The sequence below is a fragment of the Cottoperca gobio genome, chromosome 16 (assembly GCF_900634415.1).
Source record: "Cottoperca gobio chromosome 16, fCotGob3.1, whole genome shotgun sequence".
In the NCBI taxonomy this organism is placed as follows: Eukaryota; Metazoa; Chordata; class Actinopteri; order Perciformes; family Bovichtidae; genus Cottoperca; species Cottoperca gobio.
Window position 1 is genome coordinate 24350194 of NC_041370.1, and position 12285 is coordinate 24362478.

The following is a 12285-nucleotide window of genomic DNA, read 5'->3' on the forward strand; positions in this document are numbered from 1 at the left end:
CGTGTGCAGAGCATCATTCTGGATTAGCACAACCATCGGCAATTACTTCTCTGCACTGTAGCCATCGAGATAAACAGTGTCTTATATATGCTGTCATTTGTTTATGTGACTAGGGGCAGAAAGAGCTTCAAATCAGACTAAAAAAAACGCCCAAAAGGAGCAGATTAAGAGAAGATGGAAAAAAGAAAGGGAAGGAGGGTAGGGTCAGGGAAGCAAAAATAAGATTTACATAGTGAAAAACTGTGAGTTTAATATAAATACATACATGTGGCCTCAATCTGCATACAAACCCTCATCAAATAGTTAAATTATTTGCAGTTTTCTCATGAACAGAGGGGTAGGGAGCCCTAAATATAGGTTGCCTAATCCCCGGCCTTTCCACAGACAGAAAGCTCTGGATTAACCATCCCAGATTCAGAAAAGCAGCGAACTGTGGGGCAATTACCAAATATTTAAATAATGTTGTGTTTTTGTTTCTGCATGGGTGATTATTGCTGAAATTCAGAGAGCAGGCTCAAGATGGTTGCCCTCCTCGGGGGAGTATATATGTATACACACACCAAAAAAATATTTCCATATAAATAAATACACAGATAAATTATTTCTATTTATTCATATTGCCTTTCTTGACTGCCTCTGCCTCATTTGCATTCTGTCTGTCTGCTTTCCTGAGAGCATGTGTTTACTGTGTGAAGGTGCTGTGTATGTTGAGGAGGAAGACAGAATGGGGAGCAGGTAGAGAAGCTACCTCTTTGATGAGGGCCATGAAGCGGTTCCCGAAGCGCCAGGGCTTGTGTCGGTTGCACTGTAATGAGCTGACAGTGATCTGCTGAGACTGCTGCACAGCCACGGCCACCACGTGTACGGCATCGTACATCAGCGCGGCGTCCGTCTGCAAGACAGAGACAGAGATGGGAGAAACAGAGCGTCATTAACATGGAATACAGCACACGACAAACCAGCACGCCGTGGATCTGTTCAGAATCAGCGAAATATCAATATCATGATGGCAGAATCAAAGCCTCACATTAAAACACAGGTGTATGGCTCCACAGAGTATGGATTACTGAGTATAGAGAGAGAACAATAGTGAGAAATAAAGGAAAGAGAGAAAAGGGGAAATATATTCAGATTTATAAATATATGTATTTTACTGTATCAGCTATACAGATTAGACTCTATAAATAAAGTCCTGTAGTCCATGTGTAGTCCAGAGATCTGCAGGGTGAAGCAGGAGAGGAGGGAGTGGTAAGTGCGACACCACATATACAGTAGGTCATTCTGAGTTTCAGAGTTACAGAGCTAATAGCTACGTTTTTAACATTGTTAATTTCCTTCATTCTGACCTATAGTTCATTATTGCTTTTAGGTCCCTTAAGGGCTAGAGTGCAAATTCCAAATGTTATATTCTTCCAGTCATCTGTAAACTCTCAAAGTATTTTGAAAAAGCCTAATCCTAGTCAAGAGTATTCAGCAAACCTAATGACAAGAGATACAATATTGCTGCAGAAGGTACCTGCAGCTCTAATTTACAGAACAAAGGTTGGCAGCCAACTCTTAAAAGCCTTTCAGAATCCCTTATTGTATATGTACATTTATGCATACAGTGTAGAGTAAAATATGTGTGCAATAGGGTTGTTGGGGTTATTTTGCTCTGAACTACTTTTGCATTCCTTCACAATACATGTTGCATCCCCCTGATCCATATCAACAGTTTGTGTGTTGGTCCAGTCCAGTTATAACACTCTGCAGACACTACAGATAGGAGGGATGATTTGACACTTTACATTATGCATTATTGCTCATTACTCCTTTCAAAAGGCCTAGCTCCAACAAGAATTTCGAAAGAAAAAGAAATCCCTCTGTGATCCTTCAGGGGGCTCTGTGCAATACGTTCACACTTCATAAATTCATGTCTGTAAAGCTGGATGCACAAATGACAGGAGTGTTTTCAGCCGCAGAATTGGGTAAAGCTCCGTTGTGAGGATTAATGTGGACATCAAAGTGGCTACAGTGAATGAAGACACTCGTGATACCAAGAGCAGGGAGTTGAAGTGACAGCAATAAGCATTTTCTCCATGTCATTTACAATCTGGTGTCGATATGTTCTTTTGTCATTCAGCAACAGGAGACCATTCAAGCAAATTAAACACACAAAAATGCTCTCAAGCTCGATATGCCAGTATGACTGTGTGCTGCAAGAATGTACTCTCTCTCTCTCTTATCCATGCTTCATGTAAGAAGCCTATAATTATGCAGTTCCTCAAAAAAGAAAAATCTAATTAGTGTTTGTCTCGCTTGATTGAAAAGCAATCAAAACAGCTCTGTTCAGTTGTTGCATGGAAATTGTGCCCTAAGGTGCTTTGGAAAGCATTGTCCTGCAGGAAAACATCAGTCCCAAACCTGTCATTTCCCCCCATTTGGGCCCTGATTGAGCGTCCGAAGGTTGCAGTTTAAGTTGCCAGTTTGGCTGTAATAGCGTTGGGAAGACATGTCTTTTCGACATGTGTGAATGTGTGTGTGCAGCTGGTTCCACATGCACAGGAGATGTCCAGAGATGTTTCAAAATCAATCACAGTCAAAAAAGCTTGCCTTCAAGAACTTCCCACTGTTTTCAATGTGTGTGCCCACAGGAGTGTGAGGTATAAATAATCTGTGATAGAAGAAGGTGTTGAATCAAAAGGAGTGTGAATTTATTGCAGTGTGGGTGTCACCTGGAGGCTGTTAAGTGTGTGTGTTGGGGGCTATGCAGTATCGTTTTGCAGATATGGGTTCCAACCAGCAGTGAAAGATGGATTTGTCCCACTTTGAATGACTTCATAATTGTTAAAGAAATAACCAATATAACAGTGGTTGTGGAATTGATCATGCTACATGTTAAACTGTCAAGTGAAGATGTTGGTGTGTGGACCACGCAGGAGAAAAGGAATAACCTTGATCAGTAAAACATTTTATATTTATTCTAAAGGGTTCATCCCGCAACAATTACCACACAATATCATAGACATCCAACATTTTAAACCTTGTGTACGATGCAGTTCATCCGGGTGTGGTACAAGAAGAAAAGTTATGTAATCAAGTAAAACGTCGGGGAACTGCAACCTTTTCATAATGTTGGATATGCACCTTATCTCCTGGTGGTGGGTGCAGTGTGCCCTTTCAGCAGTGAAGAGTAGTAGTAAAAACACCAGATGACGGCCAATTAATGGGCTGATAACGCTCACATAGATGCAATGGTTCATAGTCTGGACATCAGGATGTAATTGGAACTGAAATAAAAATTGTTGTGGGTACAATGTGAGACATTGTACATGTAGATGGAGGAAGAGGACAGGTCAAATTCAAAAAAGTCAAAATCATTATAAATAATACGGGGACCTTGAATATTCTCTGAGAATTTAAAGAAAAGTACTAATCGAATAGACAGACAAGTCTATGAGAACACCAAAACCTGCAGTGTCTTAATCCATCAATAGTTTCCAACTTCCCTACCTTGTTTGTGGTATTTCCAGCCCAAGCCATTCCCCCAAGATATTAATCTTTAAAAATAGGTTCTTTCATTTTGTAATTACACAGCTGGGTTCGATAGTTTTAACCAAATGTTTCTTTAAAAGGAGTAAATAGTACTTTTCATGGGGACTATTTTCATTGACAAAGGAGCAATAAGATATAAAATGACCGATATGAGTATGAAATCAATTGTTATACTGATAGTCAAAGTAATGTTTGTCTTGACACTTTGCATGAAAGTCCTCATTAGCATCCCTGCAAAAGGTCCTTGTCAAGGACATGTAAACATATGCAGTGTTTGAAATCATTACCAATGCTGCCTTACTTGTCAGGACAATCCCTGATCTTAACCTTCACAAACCTGCATTAGTTCAACACTACTATGTTTGTTTGAGCGCCAGGAAGCTAGCAGTCAAACTCTAGTCTTTCCCACCCAATCTTTCTCTCAGTGCTGAGGACAGGAGCTGCAGCTATGTTCACACTGCCATCCATTCTCACACAGGCCCGCAGGGACCTCATAATAGCAATGTGACACCCTGTCAGTCACAGCACTGATATTTCAAACAACAGAAGTGAGCGGGATGTGTTGGGTAGTCAAAGTAAACTTGTATTCTCACGCAGATGGCTTGGACTCGGCTGGTATAGCCTCAGTTGATGATACACTGACAAAAAGATATTCCAGTTGAAGCACTTCAGTCAATACAGTGTCAAAGTTAAGAAAGTATTTCATGAATTAAATATGCTCTTAATTAAAATAAGCAGTCATTCAGTAGTGTGCAGGAGTGAGTGAAGATGAGTGGAGGCTTGCTGGGGGAGTTCTGGCAGCAGAGGTTTGTGTGCCTCTCTGCTTCTCCACGGTGCAAGCCTCACAAGTACCCGTCAGGCAGACTCGCAAATGATTTAGCAACACCGGCACTTCACTCTATAAACATCTCATTAAAATCAATTATGTCACTCCTGAACGAAATTAAAGCTAAATGCTTTAAAAGCTGCTTTTCCCTTGTGTCAGCCAATATGAGCATACCCCTGACACTGTCTATTCCCACCTCATTGTTACATCCTCCCTCTCTCTCCCCCCTCCCTCTCTCCCCCCTCTCTCTCTCTCTCCCTATCTCTCCCCCCTCTCTCTCTCTCTCTCTCTCTCTCTCTCTCTCTCTCTCTCTCTCTCCCTCACTCTCTCTCTCCCTCATTCTCTTTCTCTCTCTCCCCCTCGAATCCTTCTCCTCTCCTCCCTCCCTCTCTCTCTCTCTCTCCTCCCTCTCTCGTCCCTCCACCTCTCTCTCATCCCCTCCCTTTCCTCCCTCTCGCCTCCTCCCCTCTCTCTCTCCCCCTCCCTCGTTCTCTCTCTTCTCCCTCACCCTCTCTCTCCCCCTCCTTTCCGCCCCCTCTCTCTCCCCCGCCCTCTATCTTCTCTCTCTCTCTCTCTCACTCCTCTCTCTCTCCCTCATTCCTCTTTCTCTCTCTCCCCTCTATCCTTCTCCCTCTCCTCCCCTCTCTCTCCCCCTCCCTCTCTCTCCCCCTCCCTTTCCCTCCCCCTCTCTCTCCCCCTCCCTCTCTCTCTAGCTCTCTCTCTCCCTCACTCTCTCTCTCTCTCTCCCTCCCCCTCTCTCTCCCCCTCCCTCTCTCTCTATCTCTCTCTCTCCCTCACGCTCCCCCTCTCTCTCCCCCTCTCTCCTGCTTATCTCAGTGAGAGAGATTTATTAAATCTCCTAAACTCAGATTGATTTCAACAGTTTTATGAATTGTTAAAATGCCCATGCCTAACTTGGCGGCCCCCCATCCCCCAGCCCCCCCATGTACTGACCGAGTAGCTCATCAACATTGCCATGGAAACAAAGTGGTAAGAAATAGCTTTTCACCAGACGGGCTGGGGTTATTGTTTCCTGACGCTGGTTTGCAGAATGCTCTGTGTAAATGCACTCTGCAGAGAGCCGCGCCTGGTGCAGAAGAAGAAAGGCTGACTTGAGAATCAAGGTTCACAACCAGCTTCTGAAGACTGATATAATACCAAACTGTGCATTTAAACTAACCACCATCAGTACTTCTTCACCAGTATTCTCTAGCTTTAACCTCTTCAATTCCCATGCCACAACTTAACAATCATGCATCATGGGATGCTTAAACAGTCCAGTGATACCATGACATCATTATTAACTGATTTACTGCATTGACTAACAACGCATTCAGTGGTTTCATTTGGAGGACGTGTTCATCAGGGAGGGTTTGACGGAATGCTATGTTATGAGGCTCTGGTGTGTGGTGTTGTTGTCTTGGCTGGCATAATATTGACCGATCTTTAGGTGTGTTTCAGTCATCTGTGTCATCCAGAATATACTATACTATAGATTCTGTACTATAGAATATTGTTTGAAATGGAGGGCAAAAAACTTCAGGGGATAGGTTTACAAACTACTAGGAATTGAATTCAAGATTCTTGAATAAAAAAATAAAATAATAAATTCCTTATTATCCTTAATCCTGTGCAGTTGCTCAATCAAATACTGCCATGGATGTAGAGCGAGGTTTACTCAAACTATGATGGCGGGGTTATAGTATATTTTCTTTAAGATGTATCTGCCTAATACTAGTTTCTCCAAAACAGGTGAAACAATTATGTCTATAAAAAGCAGATTTTAGGATCACAAACTTTGAAGATTGGGATTATCCTTGCAATCTTAAACTCTCTGAATTATTTATGATACGATAGCTTTTGTTAGAGAAGCTGTTATAAGACAAGACATATATTTAAACATTTAGAACTATTATTAATTTAGAACTATTATTATTTTCTGCAGTCAAAGTAGATATAGTTATTATATCGGTTTGTATAGTCCAACATCTGATTCCAATATGAACAATAGAGACCCAGTATGTTGATCTATCTGTGATGGAATAACCCTGGAACACAGTGACAAGATGCATTGCTGCTCATGCTTGGTCACAATTGTATCAGTGATATTGCTTGTGACAGATGTTCAAACCAAAGGAACAACAGACAGAGGTCAATCCTAGCCCTTCTTATATTCTCGGCATCTGGGACAGTGATGGATTTATTTTGAAGTTCCTCTCAGAAAGTGGGACGGAAGGCCAATAGCCGGCTTCCAGATCCTGGGTTAGTAATAGCAGAAACAAGAGGGGAAAGGGGGATTGGTGAGGTGGCGTTTTTTATGGCTGATTCCTAAAGCGGTGGAGGGTGGTGGCTGCAGCTGGAGCTCTGCTGGTCACGCAGAAAGCTGTGGTCACGCTGCTCTGGTTCTTTTGATTGAAACATAAACACCTTGAGAGATGAGGGCGCACTCGGGAACAAGCTGGGGAGAGTAGGTATAAGAGCAGTGTGTGTGTGTGTGTGTGTGTGTGTGTGTGTGTGTGTGTGTGTGTGTGTGTGTGTGTGTGTGTGTGTGTGTGTGTGTGTGTGTGTGCGTGCGTGTGGCCACCTCTCCTGTGGCTACTCGGGGCCCCTCCTCCCTGCAATTTGAAGGGATTAAAAATTGAGCATGTTTTGTACTCTTTTGGAATCTCTCATAGGCCTGAGTCATGAAGGGGTCACTCACTGCCATCAGCTATTCTTGCTATTCTCAGCACTGTACACACAAGCTGTACTGATATGTCACAAATTATTTTATCCAGAGCATACTTACATATTCTCTGGTGTCAGGAGGAACAGAGAATAGTTAACATGAAGTCAGTAACTATTCATATACATATTCATCTACCTGCATCCTGATTTAAGGAATAACACGCTGACTTTTTAAATACGTGTCATTTCAATTGAAAATCAGCCTAATTCAGACTGATACTGGACCTGTTTAGCACCGGACTGTTGGACAGCTCCTTCAGCTAATAAGAACTCTAACACATTCATTACCAGATTACTAAAACAATTTCATTTAAATTAAATCCTGACTTTTCTCTTTAATTCAAACATACATTTTACTCCACAGCATTATGTGGTCAAAACAGATTCTATTATTTTGCAATAGAAAAATAAGGCACACTGGCGATGGCAAAAACAAGTGTTAGATAAACATATAATACCGTTTTCTGTATTTTAAAGATCCCATGACATGGGGGTGTGCAACTTAAAATAAATAAAGGTTACTGAAACAAACAGCAGAGAGCTGTTTCTCACGAATCAGCAGAGCTAAACATACGACGTGACTCAACCTCCTGCCTTCACCGTGAACAATCATCACTACTGCTCAGTTTAAAGAACATCTTAACATCCTTTTTGAGGTTCAAAATGCCACCCTCACATATTCAAATGTCCCCTCCCCCCACCGTTACCCCTGACAACCACTGACACTCACCCCCATTACAACACTAACAGTGTGCTGCCATACATATCATTTACTGTATAATTTACTGTGTATTTACTGTGTTGTACATTCTAAATGGTTTGTGATTGGGAAAATTGTAAAACTAATTACTAAGTAAACAGAATAAATATGTCTACTCCAGTGGTTTGAATTACATCTGCAAACAAAAGTCTAGTATTTAACTGCGGTTCTGTGAATCTGGGTGAACAGTAAGGTTAGCAGCAGTGTAATGTGTGTGGAGACAAACAAGCACAGATACAAGATCCAACTAACGCTGCAGAGCTCTGGTGACAGAGACGTTGTGCATCCATCTTTATAATACATGTACATACATATCTGCACATGTGGTATGCAATAACAGGCGTGCTCCCACACTACATATATATATATATATATATATATATATATATATATATATATATATATATATATATATATGTTATCAATCATTTGAAAACATCTGTGAACACACACAAATAAGAACAATGCTCCACATACTATGCAGATAACTACAGATATACATATTGTATGTGAATTTAAACACAAACTGTTTGGTTGGTGTTTTGGAGGAATGATTGTAGGAGTGTGGAGTTTCACAGTCGAGGTGTAAAGATTCATATTTTTACATTAACAGAAGTCTCACTCCTTGGATTAAAAACACATGCATGATCGATAGATGCAATAAGTATAACAGTGCTGTAAAGCTTGTAAAGTACAGCCTGCATGTCAGAGTTGAATGAATGTTACCGTTATCCTTCATTCAATCTAAATCAACCATGCACCTGACTTCTCTGCTATGTTTGGACGAGAGATTTGGTGACGTCAGTCTGAAACAAGTTGCAAAGACATCAGCTGTGCTTCCAGGTCATCACTGTGTTGTTTTGTTCTGCATTTCCCATCATCTCTTGTGTCTCCTGTGCTTTGAAGTTTACAGAAATGGATATTGATACTGTATATATAAAACAAAGATAAAATGTGATAACCTTTCCTGTAACTTTGCTATAACTTGCAAATCCTTGTATTGTTGTAGATATCGCCAGTGAAATTATAAAGACATGTTCTATTCCTACAGAGAAAAGAGCCACGCCCAACTTATTTCTCCTTGTCTGTTCTCATCCTGGAGTGATTTTTATCTTTGAAAGACAATTTTGATGTTCATTCTATTTTTCAGGAGTTCGCCTTGCTGAGAGTTCATATCTTTTTCTATTTTGTTTGATTCTTTCATCTTGCATGCTGATGACTTTAGTGGCAGCTATTTGAGCTCACTCTTGCTACCCTCATTCCAAACACAAATGCTGGTGTTGCTGTTATGACCATGCAGATACTCCACAGTGAAGTATCTACATGGTCAGCACCAGACTGCAGGACAGCTCTCGCAGCTGAAAATAATTAAGTATAACTTTATAACTTCTTATGCTTAATTGCTTTAATTCAAATAGCATTTTAATTTAGTCAAAACAGATTTGTTGTCACGGCAGCGAAAAGGTGAGCACTAAAATGCAAGACGGCAGATGAGGAAATTAACAAAAAGAGGGCTTTATTCTAAAAAGCTTTACAAAATAACAAAAATACAAAAGGTTAACAGTAAACTGAAAAGACAAACCAGGATGACATGGGGAGCACGAGGAAGCACAAGGAGACATCTGCAAGGGTGACACTTAGATGACGATGTGACAAGGAACACTGGGAAAGACAGGGATATATACACACGACACTGACGAGGGGAACGAGACACAGCTGGAGAGAGAGGCTAAAACACAAGGGAAAGGTGAACGGACACAGGAGGAACAAAAGAATCACAGCGGGAAAACACAGACAGGAAGTACAACTAGACATGACATAAGGGAGAGTGAACACTTCAAAATAAAACAGGATATACAAAAAATCAAGAGGAGGAGGGTCTAAGGCCCGCAGGAGGCGGCAAGGCGGACGGAGAGTCTGGGCTGGATGCGGCTGGAGCCACTCAGGAGGCCGGCGCGGAAGCCGGGCAGGATGCGGGCGGAGCCGCTCAGGAGGCCGGCGGCGAGGCCGGGCAGGATGCGGGCGGATAGGCCGGGCTGGAAGCCGGCGAAGCCGCTTGGGAGACCGAGCTGGAGGCCGACGGAGTAGTCGCTCGGGAAACCGGGCTGGAGTCCGTGACTGGGGCCAGAGGACCCGCTCAGGAGACCGGGCCGGGGTCACTGGGGTCTCGACAGGTTGGGGGGAACACGGGGATCTCGAGCGTCAACGGGGACACGGGGGTCTCGGGAGTCAAGGGGAACATGTGGGTCTCGGGAGTCAAGGGGAGTGAAGGGGTATCGGGAAGCGATGGGAGCACAGGGGTCTCGGGAGGAGAGGGGATCACAGGGGCTGGGGTCCCGAGGGACAGAGGGAGCCCAGGGTCTGGGCTATTGAGGGACAGAGGGAGCCCAGGGTCTGGGGTATTGAGGGACAGAGGGAGCACAGGGTCTGGGGTCTCGAGGGACCGAGGGAGCACAGGGGCATCAAGGGACAGAGGGAGCACAGGGACTGGGGTATGGAGGGACAGAGGGAGCACAGGGGCTGGTGTATCGAGGGACAAGGGAGCCCAGGATCTGGGATATCGAAGAACGGAGGGAGCACAGGGGCTGGTGTCTCGAGGAACTGAGGGAGCACAGGGGCTGGGGTCTCGAGGAACGGAGGGAGCACAGGGGCTGGGGTCTCGCGGGACAACGGGAGCACAGGGGCTGGGGTCTCGAGGAACGGAGGGAGCACAGGGGCTGGGGTCTCGAGGAATGGAGGGAGCACAGGGACTGGAGTCTTATGGGACAACGGGAGCACAGGGGCTGTGTCTAGAGGAATGGAGGGAGCACAGGGCCTGGGGTCTCGAGGAACGGAGGGAGCACAGGGGCTGGTGTCTCGAGGAACGGAGGGAGCACAGAGGCTGGGGTCTCGAGGGGCAGCTTAGGAACAGCTGGGGTCTGCAGTGGTCTGGCATCAACTGGAGCAGATGTCTGCAGAGATCTGGCAGCGGGAACTGAAGTCTGCGGAGGTCCGGCAGTGGGAACTGAAGCCTGCGGAGGTCCGGCAGTGAGAACTGAAGCCTGCGGAAGGCCGGCAGTGGGAACTGAAGCCTGCGGAAGGCCGGCAGTGGGAACTGAAGTCTGTGGAGGTCCGGCAGTAGAAACTGGAGACTGTCGTGGCCCAACAGCGGAAACAGGGGGCTGTTGCGGTCCGGCAAAAGAAACAGAGGGCTGTCGCGGCCCGACAGCAGGAACATGAGGCTGTCGCAGCCCGGCGGCAGGAACTGGAGACTGTCGTGGCCCAACAGCAGAAATAGGGGGCTGTTGCGGCCCGGCAGCAGAAATTGGAGGCTGTCTCGGCCCGGCAGCAGGAACAAGAGGCTGTCACGGCCCAACAGCGGAAACAGGAGGCTGTTGCGGCCCGGCAGCAGAAACTGGAGACTGTCGCGGCCCAACAGCGGAAACAGGGGACTGTTGCGGTCCGGCAGCAGAAACAGGGGGCTGTTGCAGCCCAACAGCCGGAACAGGAGGCTTTCGCGGCCCGGTAACGGAAACAGGAGTCTGCCGTGGTCTGGGTCTCTTGCGCCGAGACCTGAAAGTCCCCTGGAGACTCCGAGGACCTCCCAGGGTCAGGCAAGTGCTGATGATCTGACAAGGAACACTGGGAAAGACAGGGATATATACACACAGACACTAACGGTGAAGGGCAAGGTGAACGGACACAGGAGGAACAAATCAACAATCACAGAGGGAAAACACACAGACAGGAAGTACAACTAGACATGACATAAGGGGGAGTGAACACTTCAAAATAAAACAGGATATACAAAAATCAAGACTGTGACATTTGTGACACAATTCTATTATTGTCTAACAGAAAGTGTTTAAGTTACACACTGGCCGTGTTGCACATGAAATACGTGACTTCATACGTGATCAAAACCCCATATAAAAATAAAGCACTACCCGATCATCATGTCAACCATCATGTGAGAAATAAACTATTATACTGCACTTCAGCACTCACTGGACTGAAGCAAATAGTGAGCAGCGACGGCACACATGCATAATCAGCACCATGTCGACAGAGATCGCATGCAATAAAATCATAATTTTCCTCATTTCAACTGCAGGAAAAATACACAAATCAGCACGACAATACAAGCCACTTGAAGCAAATCTGAATTGTGATATTGGGCTATAAATACAATTGACTTGACTTGGAACAATGCAACAGCATAACAATATCAATTCTACCAAATAACTGCTCAGATTAACTGACTCAAAGCAAAAGCAACTCACAAAGGACACACCAGGAGATGATAAAAGGAAATCAAGTTACTACATCTGTGAAGTTGGAGAACCTATTAGTAGCAAATCAGTCGCAGTTAAGGCAGTCAAGAAGTAGACAGCTGTGTGCAACAGCTTCATTATACATACAGATACATAGCATTAAAGTTAATAGGAGTAAAAATGAC

At 44.4% G+C, this 12285-nt stretch overlaps 1 protein-coding gene across 2 annotated transcripts in view; it reads right to left on the reverse strand.

The window, feature by feature from the left end:
* grik2 (glutamate receptor, ionotropic, kainate 2) overlaps nucleotides 1–12285 on the reverse strand; it is a 204499-nt gene that overhangs the window by 75047 nt on the left and 117167 nt on the right. For both annotated transcript variants that reach the window (XM_029451364.1, XM_029451365.1), the window contains exon 8: nucleotides 749–892. In XM_029451364.1, the coding sequence (XP_029307224.1) occupies nucleotides 749–892 (144 nt within the window). The remainder of the gene's footprint in view (nucleotides 1–748; nucleotides 893–12285) is intronic.